This window comes from Coregonus lavaretus (assembly GCF_964263955.1).
Source record: "Coregonus lavaretus genome assembly, chromosome: 5".
Lineage (NCBI taxonomy): Eukaryota > Metazoa > Chordata > Actinopteri > Salmoniformes > Salmonidae > Coregonus > Coregonus lavaretus.
In genome coordinates, this window is record NC_139992.1 from 46,074,169 (window position 1) to 46,092,674 (window position 18,506).

The 18,506-nt window shown below is 43.5% G+C and overlaps 2 protein-coding genes across 2 annotated transcripts; both read right to left on the bottom strand.

Moving 5' to 3' along the window:
• Positions 1 to 3,345: 3,345 nt before the first annotated feature.
• LOC311129850 (tripartite motif-containing protein 16-like protein) lies at positions 3,346 to 7,106 on the bottom strand. Its single transcript, XM_084162348.1, has 7 exons — positions 6,217 to 7,106; positions 5,494 to 5,589; positions 4,791 to 5,024; positions 4,365 to 4,524; positions 4,225 to 4,260; positions 4,042 to 4,104; positions 3,346 to 3,896 (listed from the first exon to the last, which is right to left on the bottom strand). The coding sequence occupies exons 1-7, from the start codon at positions 6,742 to 6,744 to the stop codon at positions 3,379 to 3,381; spliced, it is 1,635 nt and encodes a 544-aa protein (XP_084018474.1). The 5' UTR covers positions 6,745 to 7,106; the 3' UTR covers positions 3,346 to 3,378.
• Positions 7,107 to 7,968: 862 nt separating this feature from the next.
• Positions 7,969 to 18,295, bottom strand: LOC311129846 (plakophilin-2-like). The gene is made up of 13 exons (XM_084162342.1): positions 17,925 to 18,295; positions 17,460 to 17,530; positions 15,975 to 16,627; positions 15,173 to 15,311; positions 14,747 to 14,954; positions 14,306 to 14,483; positions 11,181 to 11,298; positions 10,673 to 10,834; positions 10,179 to 10,355; positions 9,603 to 9,756; positions 9,245 to 9,437; positions 8,861 to 8,948; positions 7,969 to 8,755 (listed from the first exon to the last, which is right to left on the bottom strand). Exons 1-13 carry the CDS (start codon positions 18,112 to 18,114, stop codon positions 8,687 to 8,689), a joined length of 2,400 nt encoding a protein of 799 aa, XP_084018468.1. The 5' UTR covers positions 18,115 to 18,295; the 3' UTR covers positions 7,969 to 8,686.
• Positions 18,296 to 18,506: the final 211 nt, after the last annotated feature.

Genomic DNA, 18,506 nt, shown 5'->3' on the forward strand with positions numbered 1-18,506 from the left:
TGCGGATCACAGATGTCCAGCTGCAGGGTCTGTTAGTGAGGCTGGGGAACTCCTCCCAGAGACAGCAGGACATCGGGGGGTTCCGTCTCCAGCAAAACGTAGCGGGACGTCCCATCGCAGAGTTCCGCTTCCCTCCCAGAACACTCCTCCAGCCAGCTAGCTCTGTTACGGTAGGCCTACGATGACAACACAGACATTAACCCTTTGGTGAATATTGTTATAGATGTTCACCAAGGGGAACAAAAAAAGTGTCATTTAACAACTTAATCAATCATTCTAGGAGGTGGTTTATGCTATGACAGAGGTTTTGTGAAGTCGACTCAGTTTTGACCGTGATTTGTACTGTACTGTAAGGTTTGGTCTGAAGCGTCTGGAAGGAAGACACAGAGCCCAGGGGAATTCCTTTGGGCAGGGCTGGAGCACATCATGTTGGGACCAGAGTGCACCACAATCCTATGCAAAGACAATGGCCAAGTGAGAACACTGTGAGGGGTGAAGGATGATTGAGTGTTCTGCTCCTTTGGTTTGATAGACTGATAGTATATCATTGATCCAGGACTGCATTATTTGCCCCTTTATCGCATCATTCATCTAAAAAAGACATTTCCTACAAGTCTCTCTATATGCTATTACTTGTATGTTTGCATTGAATGTGCTGTATACATAACATGTGATGATCTGCATACTCTGGTGGGTGGCTAGGCCATAGCATGGTACACACCTGCACGCTGTACTGGGATAAAGCCACACCAGGCCTGGGCTGAGCCTGATGAGAAAGTGGAGAGCTGCAGAGAGGACACTTTGTCCTGTGAAGAGGCAAGCATCCCTGCTACAAAGATCAACTGCCCTGACAACACACCCTTTCTTCTGATTAAAAGGTCATCTTTGTATTCAAATGCAACATCAAGTCATGCTCTGTTGAGGTACCATTAGAACAATAATTGATTGAAGCATCACATAAAGTGATACTATTTCTTTAATGCTAGTGGTTTGATTTTCCTACAGGAAGAAGCATGTCTTTAGGGTATGCCACAGTCCATGGACCCAGAACCCTTCATCCATAACCCATCCTTTCTGCTCCCCCTGTGCTCTGCTAGACTTCCGGGCCCAGCCCCAGAGCAACCCTGCAAGGCCACACACCGGTACAGACCTCCATAGTTAGTCAGAACTCTTATTCCGTCATTGAATTGAATCACTTTTCTTTCCCTGATTCCTTAATTTAATTTAGAATGCGTGACACACTGAACTTGAGAGTTAAGTGTATCATAGTATGGTTCTCAAAGTCAAAGTGTGTGTACCATCACATGCAGCCGGTGTCCAGGCCAGAAGACATGCCACCCTACGTTCCCAGAGGACTGGAGTGGGGGGAGGGCCTGTTCGATCAGCAGTGGTATGTAGATATTACACATGCTATGTTCTTCTTGCTGCTGACACTGAACAATGTAACTGGTCATTTTGTGAATAGAGAAACTTTAGATGATTTAGTAGGGGACTATTCAAAGTCAGTGTTAGTAACATCCCACTGGACACAGACATCAATTCAATGTTTATTTCATTGAAATGACGTGGAAACAACGTTGATTCAACCAGTTCGTACCAAGTCGGATGACCATTACCCAGAGTACAGTAAACATATGGTTGCTTTGTGAGTTGTGTGTCAGCCCTGTGTAGGAGGCATGATGTTCCTTGGCCCTCAGCCCCCCTGCGCCTCCCCCCTCCAGCAGTACCGCACTGCAGCTACTCTACACAGCCACAACAGTGTTATCACTGCTTAGATGCATGAAAGTCAAGAGGTAGCTACTGCTGCATAGGCACATGACTGTCCAGGGACTATGGACATGAGACTCAAACCACCTTGGGCAAGCAGCAGAAACAGAGCCCCACTCTAATCTTCATCTGTCCTCCTACAGTTTCATTAGATCTATTTTACAGAAGATCCTCTGTACTGTCTGCTTTGGCATCTATTGGTTGCCTGTTTAAAAATAAAATACGTTGAACATGGTAAAATGGTCACAAATGTTAACTTTATTCAATTGGATAAAATTAAATATCTATATATTTTTTAATAGGCAGGTAGCAAGTTGAGATGTATTTTATTTTCCAGATGCTTCTACATCTGCATTGCTTGCTCTTTGGGGTTTTAGGCTGGGTTTCTGTATAGCACTTTGTGACATCTGATGATGTAAAAAAAGGGCTTTATGAATACATTTGATTGATTGATTGATTGAACCAAACCAAGACAAAAACACAGGGGATGGAACAGGGTCTAGGGGAAACACTACAACAGTGTAAGTGGATCTAGAACTTTTCCACACCACATCAATCATCCTAATTCCATCTCCTGGTTTTTCTCACGTAACAAAACAATAACTCCCAATACTAACTCTAACCACCCCTCAGGAACTTTAGTGTTGTTCTTTATTTTATCAAGTTAGAAATGATACTCCAAACAAAAATGATTTATTTAATGTATTATTTTACCTTGTCTTTTAATCGTTAAAACAATGGCCCCACCCCTCCCCAATAGTAAAGCTGGAATCAAACATTGTAGATAGAAAGTGGCTTCGCAGCGGGACTCCTAAATTATGTGTCAACTCCTGTCATCCGGGTCACGATTTTAAGCAAATCAACTTTCTCCAACTTTCCCAAGTGATCGGTCTTATATTTCCTCACTATTTTCACTGGGGCCGAGCTCCCTGCCATCCAGGACCTCTATACCAGGCGGTGTCAGAGGAAAGCCCTAAACATTTTAAAAGACTCCAGCCACCCAAGTCATAGACTGTTCTCTCTACTACCGCATGACAAGCGGTACAGGAGCGCCAAGTCTGGGACCAAAGGGCTCCTGAACAGCTTCTACCCCCAAGCCATAAGACTGCTGAACAGTTAATCAAATGGCTACCCAGACTATTTGCATTGACCCATTTGTGCATAGAGCACTGGCTCTATACACACTCACTGGACTCCACCCACACACTCACACACACTACACTGACACTCCAACACACACACACACACATATGCATATTGACGCCACACACTCACACAGACACACTTTCACACTCTTCACATACACTGCAGCTACTCTGTTTATTATCTATCCTGATTGCCTAGTCACTTTTACCCCTAACTCCATGTACATATTACCTCAACTACCTCATACCCCTGCACATTGACTCGGTACCGGAACTCCTTGTATATAGCCTCGTTATTGTTATTTTATTGTGTTACTATTTCCATCATTTATTTTTTCTCACTTTTTAACTATGCATTGTTGGGAAAGGGCTCGTAAGTAAGCACGGTAAAATCTACACCTGTTGTATTCGGCGCATGTGACAAATACAATTTGATTTGAAATACACTTTATTCTATGACGTTCAGTCAACACAGAGCAACAGATGATCCACAACCAGGACCAACCCAAAACCCAGCACAGAGGTCCTCAGTGAATGTGGTCTGGACTCTGTGGAGGAGGGTCATTTTATCCGAGACGCTGTAGAAGGCCAGATTCCCTGCCCTGCTGTCCAGATACACTCCTACTCTTGTGGAGCAGGGGACAGGGATATCGGTCCTATTCTTATTGTGCCAGTAGGAACAACTGGAATTACGACACACCAAACTCCAGGACTGATCATTGGATCCAAAGCAACATTCCAATCCGCCCTTCCTTCTGATGCTTCTGTATGTGATGGCTACCTCACATTCCCCCCTCCTCTCCACCTCACAGTAGCGGGTTCCAGACAGATCCTCTTTACACAACACCTGGTAGTGGTCTGTGAATCTGTCTGGATGGTCAGAATAAGACAGAGCCTTGTCACTCCATGACACTTCTCTGTTGAACTCAGACAGACACAGGTGTTGATATGCCGAGTTGGGATCCAATGTGAGATGGCAGTAGTCTAAGAAAGTGAAAAAATAAAATGAAGGTGAAATGTGCATTCGTGATATAGTGTGTGTGTGTGTGTGTGTGTGTGTGTGTGTGTGTGTGTGTGTGTGTGTGTGTGTGTGTGTGTGTGTGTGTGTGTGTGTGACGGTATTCCTTACTCTCCAGGAACTCCTCTCTGGTCTTGGGCACATTATGAAAATGCACTTCAGCGGCAGCAGTTACTATATAGAGTAGGGAGATACATTGATTAATTCATGTTTAATTAAGAAGCATTCAAGACAAATATCTACAAAATTAAACCAAGATGAAATATTCACTCATAACGTGTGTGTATTACTCACATTCTGGTCTTGGGCTGACGACATAGACAGCCATTACTATACAGGGTAAGCAGACAAATGGATTTATTAATTTATAATCAAGAAGCATTTAACAGAAAGTTAACCAAATATTTTATCTTCACTATATCTGTAACATTTACCTTTTCCAGGTATCTCAGCCATTTCCTCCTTCAATACATCCTCCAGTCGCTCCATCATTCCAGTGATGGAACTCTTCACTTCCTCAAAGGAGAAGTGTTGGTTGGCAGTGATAGAGGGTAAGAGCTCAGATCCAGGAGCCACACAAAGAGACTGGAAAGTCTAGAGCGAAAGAGAGAGCGAGAGAGAGAGTGAGAGAGAGCGAGAGAGAGTGAGAGAAAGAATAGACGATAAGAAAATATGACGAATTCTGGAGCTCAGAGGTTATACGTTTTGAAGAAGTAAGGAACCCTGGGTCATGTTCGATAGGCACAAACGGGGAACATATTATGAAACAAAAATAAACTTTCTTATTGAACAAGCTCAGGTAGTTTCGTGCATAGCTCTGAACAGCACCCTGCCACTGTGGATAGAAAGAGTGATGTCACCTTGAGGAAATGAATGTTATCCTCAGTGTGTGCGAGCTGCTCCAGCTCCTTGTCTCTCCTCTTCAGCTCAGCCATCTCCTGCTCCAGTCGCTCCAGGAGTCCTTCAGCCTGGCTTACTGACACCCTCTGTTGGACGCTGATCAGCTCCTTCACCTCACAGCGCCTTCTCTCAATGGAGTGGATCAGCTCATCAAAGACCAGCTCACAGTGCTCCACTGCTGCCTGAGCAGAAAGCTTTTACGAGAGAATAATAGATAAGGAATGGGGGCCATTTTAACCAGCACATTCACTCTGCTCTCACCTAGACCCATAGAGATAGATAGAGGACTCCTCTTTGCATCTGTGTCACTATAGCGTCTGTGACAGCATGGGCAGTGCTATGGAGGCGATCTCCATTTTGAAGTAGTGCATTTTCTTCCTCACATGACTCCAACAAGGTCACCAGGAGGGATCAGCCAATGAAGTTGGAAGTCCCACCCAGTTGACTACATTAAAATGGTGGAAGTCCTCCAATGGCGCTGCCCATGCTAAAACAGCCTTTTGGCCACTAGGGGCCTCTATCATTCTCTATGTCTAGACCCCAGACAATCTGTCTGTTCCCTATAGTGTGTCCCAGTGGTTTTAGGCTCCTCCCTGGTTTTAGTTTAGGAAATATACGTAACTTTCTTCAAAATAAATGTACATACGGTTCTTAAATACTCACTGAATGGGACATCACCGCCTGTCTTACGTCCTGCATCTCCTTCTCTCTCACACAGATTCTCAGCCCGACTTGCTGCCGTTTCCCCCTCAACTGCCCCTGTAGAGAATAACATTTTCAAATGATTACCAAAATGACAACAGTTTTCATAATAGACCAAGCTTTGTTTTTGAGTGGGGAAATAGTTATTGAACTACACTTGTCATATGGCAACAAAATTGTATGATTATGCTCAACAAATCACTTAGACTAAATTAACTGATTAATGAGTGCCTTCAAGACAAAAAGGATACGATAGTTCAGAGTTCATGCCTCTGCAGTATATGTAAATGTGTGACCTTTGACTTTTGAGGTTACTGTCTGGATGTTATCTGGCCCCTCCTGCAGTTGACTGTAATCTACTCCATCCTTTAAAAAATATTGAATCAATTCCTTTGTTTGTTTTAAAGTGATTTTGTTGTGACAGCCTATTTTGTCTAACAGAGTTGGTTTTTGAATCTATCATCAGTCAATTTGAAAGCAGAAAATATAATTTACAAATGAGAACCTAATTGTGGATTATGTGACACTGAAACCAGAGTGTGTCACTGAAACAGCTTCATTTTGGAGTTGGCTGGAATTTCCTGCTCTTTCAGTTTCTGGCAAAACAGTCAGCAGTAATTAAGCTGATCTCTAAGTATAATACATTATAGATGTCAGTATAATGTTCCAGATCCTTATGCCTACCTGTTTCTCAGTCCTCTCTGCTGCTATAGCGGAGTCATCATGGTCATACTTCACATCTTCAGGTCCAGGGAAACAAGGAGCAGAGGGAACTGTTTTGAAATCTGTCTTCAATTTCTCTACCAACTCAGCCAGCAGAATGTTTCTGTTCAGAGCAGGTCTTGGTGTGAAGGTCTGTCGGCACTGGGGGCAGCTGTGAATTCCCTTTTGGTCATCAAGACTCCAATATCCCTTGATACAGCCTTTACAGTAGCTGTGTCCACAGGGAATAGTCACTGGATCCTTCAGTAGATCCAGGCAGATCGAACAACTGATCGAGTCCATGGCCTCGATCACACACCAACCAACTGAGCAAAATAGTATCAGAGTTCCGAGAGCTGTGAATGCTGAGGAGTCGAAGAGAAGGGCAATGACAGGCGCTGCTGATACATGAGAAGTGTTTACACTTCCTGGTTGGGTTGGGTCGTGGGTAGTCTCGGAAATCCCAGACTTGTGTCTACTATGCCGACACATTGAGGGGATTGGATTCATCCGGCCCGGGCGCCCGTGTATGCGTGTTTTGCTTCGGCTGAAAGTTTATTGCATTCGATTTGGAACCGGGCTGCCTCCCGGGCGTGAATCAGTTGGCCCGTTCAAAGCCAAGCGCGAAGTCCGCTCAAAACAAAAGTGACGTAGGCCTAATTAAGTACGTATAGTAATTACTTGGGTTCTGTGTCTACCCATGGAAAAGGGATTGCTTTTAATAAAAACGCTTTATATCCATGCCTTCCCAATTAAAACTAGTTAGAAAATTCTAACATTTTATGGAAAATAGATATTTGATGTTTATGTTTCTGGACGATGCCTCGTTGACAAATGACCGAGTGGCGCAGATTACTGTTCGATTTGAGAAGGGAGCGCCTCCCTCCCCGCTTTCGCCCGATGACATGACGTGCCCGGTGCCCCGCGGCTCAGCATAATCGACTCTGCCCATTGGTAACATTGTGGCAGGCAACCCGTTTGTGTAGAGTAGTTCATGAGTGTCTGCGCGGTTGTCATGTATGGATAGCGCGAAGCACTGATTTGTCACTTACATCCACTCAATGACAATCATGTAAAACATAAGTAGTCTGGCTAAGAGCCAAAAATAGAAATGAGAAGCCATCTATAGGCCTAAATGGATCTGAGGTTTGCCTGGGATGACGTACAAGCGCAGCCGATCAACGTTCCAGCGCGCCAAAGAGATGCAGTTGAAAGGTGGGACTAAAGGGTGGCCGGGCATATTAAGTGCTGCGTCTTTGCTGTCATGACTACCACAGCAAAATAACCATTCAACCTTAATGTATTTTATTTTAAGCCAAGTAGTAAAACAATGTGGCGAGTGGCGCAGTGCATCGCAGTGCTAGCTGTGCCACTAGAGATCCTGGTTCGAGTCCAGCTCTGTCGCAGCCGGCCGCGACCGGGAGACCCATGGGCGGCGCACAATTGGTCCAGCGTCGTCCAAGGTAGGGGAGGGTTTGGCCGGCAGGGATGTGGGTTCGTTTCCCACGGGGGGCCAGTATGAAAAACAAAACAAAAAAAAACATGTATGCATTCACTAACTGTAAGTTGCGCTCTGGATACGAGCGTCTGCTAAATGACGTAATGTAATGTAACAAAACGATTCAACACCTACCTACCCATGCAGTTCCCAAGTAATCTCGAGTGCATTGTATAACAAATATGTATATACAAATATTTACTCTAAAACTGGAGCACATCTATCAACTTCAGATGGATAAAATATTTGTGGCTTTTATTTTTAGCACTCTGCCACCCTCTAGTCTATAATTATTATTTGCATTACAGAGATATCACACCACACTGTTACATTGAGATAGAAATATGCTATGTAGAACAAACATGCCCTTTGACATGTAGAATAAGCAAATATGTCTTAAATATTCATAGCATTTCTATCCGGAAACGTTCTTGGCCCTGTTTTTGATTGACCCCCCCCCCCCCCCAAAAAAAAACAATCTATGATTGTAGACATTTTTAATAGACCTACAGGTAGTAATTTAATATTGTTTACAACCCCAACTATGTTAACATCACAACTATATTTTACAACTTATGTTATGACATTCATTAAACTAACATACATGTCATAATTGTATCCTTATCTTGTCTTCCACTTCTATGCTGATTCATTTTCTTCCTCAAAATCCTTCCTTCAAATGTAATTCAAGTCTTTGCTGATCCTCCATCAGTTTTGTTTTTAATCATTTTTTTCCATCGTTGAGAACTTGGTCTGCTACCAAGAGCTTGCAGCAATTGGTGTCACTGGAACAGGCTCACACACACACACAAAATAAACGTAACATCTCACACTGTGGAGAGGTAGACACACAAATCAAGTATTTTATAAAGCAGTGAATTGAGTCATCCAAATCCATACAGAAGATAAACTACACTATTGCTTCAATCAGCACAATGCGTTGTGATCCTCCGCTTAGTCCCGTATTGAATTTACAGCCTTTGATGTCCTGCTGTTGACGAAGTCTACTTTCCTATATCCAGCCTACCAAAGGATGAGAGGAAAAGCAACACATTAGATGAATTAACAACTATTGTCACCACACCAAATGTTTCTTATCCTTGAGGTTATACTGTGTAAGGGCCTCACCTTCCTATAGGCCCCGTGGAGCTCTGAGTGGCTCCACATGCTGTGTAGTAGGATGCAGGCTGCCTGGCCAGCCCTGGTGGGACCAAACCTAAAGGGACACAAGCTTACTGTCATTGGACATAAAAGGAAAAGCATTAAGCAAGTAGAAGAGGTTTGACAGATGAAAAGAAACTCATAATGTTCAGGAATAATACAGTGCATATTAAGGCCATCTGCAGTCTTTGCATAGCATCAACCAACAGTGCCACGTCATCGACGGCGCAGTCTGGCATCAGATTGCTACGTACAGTATATCATATGTGGTTAGTTGATATGTTAAACATCTATCCAGGCAATGTAGTCAGCCTGGAACACAGCCATGGTCTTCAGAAGCTACCCACTGACCCGTTGTCCTTTGCGCTGATGTTGATGATCTTGGGCAGTGAACCGTGGTTGACGATGGCCCTGACGTGCTGCGTCTCGTCCTGGCTCAGGTTGATGAGGATGTGGCACAGGGACACGGTCACCTCTGGAGGCAGGTCTGTGCCCGTGTCTGAGTTGGGCAACATGACCACCAGCTGTGGCAACACCTGTTTGACTACAGAGAGAGTGGAATGCTTTGTGAGAGATTGTTTGATTTTCTACAGCGGCAGGTTTTTATGCTTCTGTGCTTTTATATACTTACAAGTCCCAAAGGAATATACTTTTTTGGGACTTATGTAGGACTAAAACATTGCGGTTGATGAGTCAATTCACAGCTCACCAATGTCAGCGTGAAGCTCTCTGTAGCGTGAGATGTTACTTAGCAGGGACACAGCAGTCTTCTGCACATCCCTCTCTCCTTCCTGGAGCATCTTCCTGGCCTGGAGAAGACCATTCTCCCGCTGTACTATGGTGTGGGCGATGGCCTTGGATACCTGCCCATACAGAGCCATTTTTACATTTACATTTTAGTCATTTAGCAGACGCTCTTATCCAGAGTGACTTACAGTTAGTGAGTGCATACATTTTCATACTGGTCCCCCGTGGGAATCGAACCCACAACCTTGGCGTTGCAAGCGCCATGCTCTACCAACTGAGCTACACGAGACCAACATCGTCACCAACTGACAGTCAATATAGTAATGCACAATATAGTAGTCACATCAATGTAATACTTACTATACAGTCAAGTCATGACAATTTAATAGATGTGTGGCTGTATTGTAGTTATTCCCTCAAAGGAGCAGTACGAGGGTTAGACTGATACAAATCAAACCCATGGGAAATTAAATTCTACACTCCCAGAACAGTACATAGCCCATAGAAATAGGATCATAGATTTGTGATATAGCCGTACCAGGCCGTTCCCAGCTGTGATGTTCTGCAGGGCTCCGATGGCAGCCTCCTGGGTGTAGGGACGGATGCTGCGGGCCATGATTGACAGGTACATCCGCACTGTGATGGCGCTCCACAGCCACTCTATCCCACAGGGACTACCCTTCTCCTCCAGCAGAGGGCACTTTGGATCAAGACGCTATAGGACAAAAACAACCAGAAAACAGGCCCTTTAATTCAAAGTTAACTTCCAGATTCCAGGTTGCATAGTACATTTCAATCAACGTGTATAAAGCTTTTAACAAATACATTTGTCAAAGAAAACTGGGCTTAAAAAGAGTTAGTTCAAAATGTATGCTTTCTCACTTACCAAGGCGGCTTATCCATAACATAGGCATTGCTCATTTACTTTAGTGGTAATAACTTATTTATAACCAGATAGAAACAGTGGCTGTCAAGTACATGATAAGGGCAACAAAGAAGATAACAGCCACAATAGAGGTCATGGGAGCCTACCTGGATGATTTTGGCACTGCGGGAGCCGAAACAGCCAGGGGTCTTGGTCTTTGGAGCCAGGTTGAGTCGAGACTCATGGAGCTCGCTGGTGTACTTCTGTGGAAGATCCACCTCCATCTGGTAGGAGAGGTTGTGTAGGATGCACACACAGTTCTCTGTGGACTGTAGAGGAGAGAAGTGGTTCTGTTCAGGGGACCAGATTGGTGATTGCCTATGATTTTAAGATCAAACATTCTGCAGATGTCCATTGCCAAACAATTAATTGTAGAGCAGAGCTGGTTCATGATGTTGTTTTCTTGATATTTAACACTAAAGGCCAGATTAATAAGTTGTTCTAAAGAGACATAAGTTGATAAAATATGGGCAAAAACAACCAGTCTTATTTAAGCATTTCCCTGTCAATATTTATTCCACCTACAAATGTTAAGTAATGCTTGTACGAAAAGAAACAAGTGAACATTTTGCACAAAAGCTTAGTAAATGTTACTTTAGTCATTCACATGCATACCTTGTCATCAGGCTTGTAGTCGGCTATGGTTCCCCGGATGTAGTATACCAGTGAGTCAATAAGGTTCTCACACTGCCGCATGGCTTTTCTCCCATCTGGACCAGCTGAGCTTATGTTTCTGACAACAACAATGACAGGTTGTCATTATTGCCACTAGGCAACAACAAAAGCATTCTTTGCATTCCAGACATTGGCCAAACTGGCTAAATATCTATTCCAGCTGTTGGCCAGATGAGCCAAATGTTTATGTAGCTAGAGATATTTGGTGTACTTTACCAAGGTTTTCTGGTTATCTGCAGTTAAAGCCATTAGAATAGGTCAATGTAATAAAACGTCTCTTCTATGTGTTGAGAGATAGCAACGTGTGTTTCAAGCACAAAGGAAACATAAACAAATGAGTAACATGAGTTAATATTTCACTTTAATTTCAACCACTTGTCAATGAGTCAACTGTTCCACTTCCTTTTAGATGAAGTCAGCACAGAGAAAAAACACATGACAGTTGCCTCAATACATGTGACCACATGGTCATTTTTTATTCCTAAAACCATGGGCATTTATCTGAAAAAGTCACTCAAATATATAGAAAATTCTGCAGCCTTTTTGTTAACGTCAAGCCAAATACAGTAACATGAGTGATGCCCCAAGGTTATGGCTGTGAGTTGGAGTGTCGTGTGTTTTCATTTTAAATCAGGCAAAAGACTGTGGAATTCCTCAGAGTTACACAAGTCAACGGTTGCCAGGGCTTGATAGCACCAGCCAATATGGATTCTGAGGTTTCAATTCTACTAGAGCCACTAAGAGGGAGAGGGCTCCGTTAATAATTTAGTCCCTGACTGTTTTCAGTCGTATCGGATGCTAGGCAAAAGCGAAACACTCCTTGTAATACCATGTTGTGTTTGTCAGGTGCTATATCTGTGCCAAACCAAATCAATCGCCGCCGGTTCAATAGGAACGCAAGGTATGCAGGATATTGTTTCCAGCGCATTACTGCTCCATCGAGGTGATGCTGACTAGGCAGAAGTCATCATGCCTATTTTGTCAGGTGGAAAGGAGTAACAGGATGACAATGGCCTTTGAGGAACCTCACAGTTCTCACTCATGGCGAGGAGGCCGTCAGAGATAAATATTAAATGCTTGACAAAGCCTTGTGAGATGTAACACTGTGGTGAGAGATGGATTGCACATGAACCGTCTGGATCACCGTATAATAATAATAATCATCATCATCAGTGCCTTCAGAAAGTATTCACACCCCTTGAATTTTTTCACATTTTGTTGGTTACAGACTACATTTTAAATGGATTAAATTGAGATTGTGTCACTGATCTACACACAATACCCCATAATGTTAAAGTGGAATTATGTTTTTAGAAATGTTTACAAATTAACTAAAAATGAAAAGCTGAAATGTCTTGAGTCAATAAGTATTCAACCCTTTTGTTATGGCAAGCCTAAATAAATTCAAGAGTAAAAATGTGCTTAAGTCACATTATAAAGTTGAATGGACTCACTCTGTGTGCAATAATAGTGTTTAACATGATTTTTAAATGACTATGTCATCTCTGTACCCCACACATACAATTATCTGTAAAGTCCCTCAGTCTAACAGTGAATTTCAAGCACAGACTCAACCACAAAGACCAGGAAGGTTGTTTTTTTTGCCAATGGTTTGCAAAGAAGTTAGATGGGTAAAAAAAAAAAAAGCAGACATTGAATATCCCTTTGAGCATGGTGAAGTTATTAATTACACTTTGGATGATGTATCAATACACCCAGCCACTACAACGATACAGGCGCCGTTCCTAACTCAGTTGCCAGAGAGGAAGGAAACCGCTCAGGGATTTCACCATGAGGCCAATGGTGACTTTAAACAGTTATAGAGTTCAATGGCTATGGTAGGATAACTGAAGATCAATAACATTGTAGTTACTCCACAATACTAACATAATTGACAGAGTGAAAAGAAGGAAGCCTGTACAGAATAAGAATATTCCAAAACATGTATCCTGTGTGCAATAAGGCACTAAAGTAATACTGCAAAAAATGTGGCAAAGAAATGAACTCTTTGTCCTGAATAGAAAAAGTTATGTTTGGGGCAAATCAAACACTCACTGACTACCACTCTTCATATTTTAAAGCATGGTGGTGGCTGCATCATCTTATCAGTATGCTTGTCATTGGCAAGGACTAGGGAGTTTTTTAGGATAAAAATAAACGGAATAGAGCTAAGCATAGGCAAAATCCTAGAGGAAAACTTGGTTGTCAGCTTTCCAACAGACCCAGAGACAAATTCACCTTTCAGCAGGACAATTACCTAAAACACAAGGCCAAATATACACTGGAGTTGCTTATAAGATGATATTGAATGTTCCTGAGTAGCCTAGTTACAGTTCTGACTTAAATCGGCTTGAAAATCTATGGCGAGACTTGAAAATGGCTGTCTCGCAATCATCAACAACCAATTTGACAGAGCTTGAATCATTTTTAAATGAATAATGGGCAAATATTGTACAATCCAGGTGTGCAAAGCTCTTAAGAGACTTACAGAGAAAGACTCACAGCTGTAATCACTGCCAAAGGTGATTCTAACATGTATTGACCCAGGGGGTTGAATACTTATCTAATAAAAGGTACATCAGTGTTTTATAGTGTAATTTAAACAATTTAAATAAATTATTCTACTTTGACATTAGTATTTTGTGTAGATCATTGACAATTTTTTCTAAATTAAATCCATTTGAATCCCACTTTGTAACACAACAAACTGTGGAAAAAGTCAAAGGGTGTGAATACCTTCTGAAGGCACTGTATAACATTTAGCAGACTCTTTTATCCAAAGCGACTTTCAGTCATGCATGCATACATTTTACGTACGGGTGGACCCGGGAATCGAACCCACTATCCTGGCATTGAAAAACACTATGCTTTACCAACTAAGCTACAGAGGACCATCAATCAAGAAATGATTTCATGATCATTCCAAACATAACTACTATACCCCTTTCTGCATCCCAGGCTGCCCTAAGATGGATCACTAGAAATGCTTGATCACAGATACTACATAGGTCGTGCCAAAAACACAAATGGCCAATAAACACCTGTGTCCAGACCAGACAACCTACCGGAGGCAGCCAGTGGCGTTGTAAAAGGTGTCTGGGTCAGCCAGCATGCCGTCTTTGGGGTTCTCCCCCTCAGACAGGCCTGAGCAGGGCACCAGGACAGAGGTGGTCAGGATCTCCAGGGCCTCTTTGGAGAGATGCTCCTTCAGCAGGTCATGGGAGGATAGGTTCCACAACAGCCCTGTGGAACATGTTTCATTCTTAGGTTACTACGGTCATTACATTTTATCACATAATTTCATGTAAATCACATGTTCACAAAGCATCTCAGAGTAGGAGTGCTAGGATCAGGTCCCCCCCTCTTATTCATTATGATTTAAAAGGCTAAACTGATCCTAGATCAGCTCTCCTGCTCTGAGGCACTTTGTGAATACGGGCCCTGGTCATTAATAAAGTGCTACGACGATTTCTTTCAGATCTACCCGAGGAGGTGCTCAAACTAACCAGTGAGCTGCCGCCGGGTCTCTATGTCGCGACTTCTCCTGAGCAGACGCAGTACGGGGGCCACGCCCTCGTTATCCTTCACCTCCATCTTGTTCTCGCTGCTCTCGAAGACAACGTTTCGGAGCGCCCCTGCCGCTATCCGCTCCAGCTCCTCGCTGTCGCTCTGCAGCAGTTTGATCAACTTGGGTATCCCGTGGAGGTAGAACACCTGGGGACAGACAGGCACAGCTATTCATCTACCCTTGTTTCCTATGAAGTGTGAGCTCAACTTGAATTTTCATGTGAATCGCCCACATAATCTCAATATAAATTGAAGGGAAAATACTGTATTGGCAACATCAACTGTAGTGTAGGCCTACTGCCCGGCAGCCTTTAACCTCAATTGAGGGGCCAAGTCAACATGAGTACAGATGGGCCCCAGCTCACCATCTTCCTAGCGTCAGCGCTGTTGAAACATTGGTTTTGAATAAAGCTGGCAGCAGTGATCTGCATCTCCTCATTCTCCTGGCCCAGCAGGTTCACTGCCCTCTCCAATGTCAGCTCAGGCACCTTGCTCTCAGGCTTCCTGTGTATGGGAGAGAGCAATGAAGAGGAACTTCCTGTCAATGACAAACACACACACACTCACTTTATCAATCCCAAAAGCTGATTCATCCAATTTCTCATCCTCACAACACTTTCCATTGTATTCATTTATATGCACCTATTAGAAAATCTAGGTAAATCATTGACCTGAAATGACAGATAAGCAACTGAACCACCTCTATTGTCTGGAAGACTATTTTATAGTTAACCAATAGTTTTAGTACCAGCCTCGATCAGCCACAAAAATCTGGAACCAACCGGACCCTGAACAGCTTCTATCCCCAAGCCATAAGACTGTTAAATAGTCACTTTATTCCTAGTTATATGTACATATCTACCTTAATTACCTCGTACCCCTGCACATTGACTCAGTACTGGTACCCTGTGTGTAGAGCCAAGTTATTGTTACTCATTGTGTATTTATTATTACTTTTACATTTTATTACTTTTCTATTATTTCTCTATTTTCTTTCTCTCTGCATTGTTGGGAAGGGCCCGTAAGTAAGCATTTCACTGTTAGTCTACACCTGTTGTTTACAAAGCATGTGACGAATAACATTTGATTTGAGTTGTTGAGAACTAAATGAACTGCCAGATCTAATCAACTACAGGTTTGTGTAGAGCAACACATAAACCGTCTTACAGTGCAGTGAGTTCCTTCACGTCTCTCTGCTGGATCTCTGGCTCCGCCGCCTCCCTCTTCTGGCCCATGTCCACCTCCATGCTGACCAGCGAGGCCGGGTACGAGGGAGGCCATTTGGCTCCCACAGGCCCCTGGCTCTCCCTCCCCACCTGGGCCCGCCAGACCAGGCCCTCTGCTCTCTGGGTAGGATTGAATGACCCGTAGCCTGTTTGTCTCCCTGCCCCCCTTTGAACCTCCATCTGGTAGGGGCTGTTGTCGGTGCGAATCGCAGGGCTGCTGCACAGGAATGAGTGGTCTGCCGAGAGGGGCTGAGGACCTCGAGTCTGTCTGAGGGACTGGCCCCAGTGGTCGTTGCCGCTGTTAGCCATGGCGTGTGTCCTTGTGCTACGGGCCATTTCCGAATGGGCATAACGCCGCATCAAGTCTGTCCCGTACGACCGCTCCACTGAAGTCCCCATCATGGGCGGCTGGCTAGGGCCGGGGAGGGTGTAGGTTCCGAAACGGAGTGTCCCGTAGGCCAGACGGGAGCGAGGTAACTCAGGTCTGGAGACTGGGGTCAAATCCACCCTCTTAGACGGACTTCTTATATTCTCCTTCAAAGACGACAGGCTGCTGAAGTCCACGCCGCCAATCTGGCCCAAAGATGAGTGTGTCTACATGGAAAGGTTAAAAGCAGCGGTTGCCACATTTCAGAAGGCTTACAACTGAATCAACCATAAAGAGATTTCTGGTAATAATGCTAAAACATCTGTGTAAATCAGTTGCATATAATTGGACACAGTCGTGATGACTCAAAGCAACACAAAAGGTTTAGGGAAAAAGATCATACAAAATGCTCTCTCTGATGTCTGAATAACCACTGTTGTGCGTTTTATATACTGAAAGCCACACCTTAGGTTTCCTTTGGGAATCATAAAGGTATTATTCAATAAAATGCAGTTCAATTCAATTGTCTATGTGAGATAATAGAATTTCAACGTTTGGTAGAACAGACAAAGGGGCGATAAATATGTCAAGTGTGCCAGAAGGAAAGGCTTCAGTTGTCACATTATAGAGATAGTGTTAGATACCCACCTCTGCACTATGGGCTGGGGTCTTATAATAGCTGCACATCCCTGAGACTATCCCATTTGTTTTTATGCAAACCATATGGGCGGTACATTCAAAACCAATGCAGACCACAGTTTTTTTTAGGGCAATAGATACCATCTCCTTTTCCTGCTGTTTCTTGTGAAGTTCATCACGTCAGTGACGCACTAAATATGGAATTCAAGTTTTAAAAAACAACACTTCATGTATCCTACAGACACATTGCACTTGACTGCCATGGAGGGTGAAGTCCCTTGCTCCGGAGTTGAATCACGTAGCTGTTAATTCTAACATCCAGGCTCTCCAGATTAATTTCTGGGAGGCTAATGCGCCTGTGACTGTGGATAATGGGTTGTGTGTGTGAGTTGTGTGTGTATACTATAGGATAGGCCTTACCTTCATGTTAGACAAGATTCCATCTCTGGAACCGGTGATACTTGGTGGGTTTCTGGATAGATGAAGACTGCCTGAAAGATAAACCACATGTGTTCTGAAGGATCATGCCATTTTACCAATTCCCTAATTACCCTTTGGACACTTGCCCTCTCCTATTGGAAAGGGTAAATGGGGAGGACTACAAATACAGTAGGCTTGAGGAGATTGAATAGAATAGTTTGCTGACATGATTGCAAACGTCATGGTAAATAAAATGTCACTAAGAATCTGACACCAATGACTAGGCCTGTATGTCCATTTGGTTGCATCTGGTTTCGACCCGCCTTGTTTCCCTGGTAGACTATGCCTAAACATTTTCCCCCATCCTCAAATTCCCGAGGCGATATCAATAGCCTAATCTTACAGACCTTGCTTGTTCATACAGACTCAATGTAAACACACGTTAAACTAACGTTACTATTTTACCACTGGCCGTTGTCTTTTTGCCCTTACGAGCAAGTGTGAGCCGCACTTGTTGCTGAACACGAAAACTCCGGTCGTTTGAATGAGTCTTTGTATTACCCTCTGGTGGTAATGCCAAACTTGTGTCAACTGCGTCAAGTGTGAATGAGTCTAGCGCAGGTAAAACTGACTTCATAAATTGCGGCTCTTCCATGATTCCGTAGATCTCCAAACGTGTAATTCCGTAAAATAGGCCGCAGATTCATCAAAAGTGGCACTATCGTCCTTTTCCGACCTGTTCATACACAGTAACTCGGTGTTCCCGAACGGTGAAATATTCGGGTGAGTCCGTTCCGGTGCAAGTGGGACACTTGAGTTCATTGTCACTGGGGTGTGGTCTGTATAGTCGTCACCTGTAATATCATTTTACAAATAAGGAAGTGAAGACATCCTGGGAAGAATGCCTAAATGTTATCGTTCCTAGGCTACAAGGCCAATAGCAACGCTTGTAGATCCGGGATGGGGCAACTGGCGCCCCGGCTTTGTAGGCCCGCAGATAAGGCTCCCCCACCCACATTAAAAAATTTTTTTTTTAGGAACTGTCAG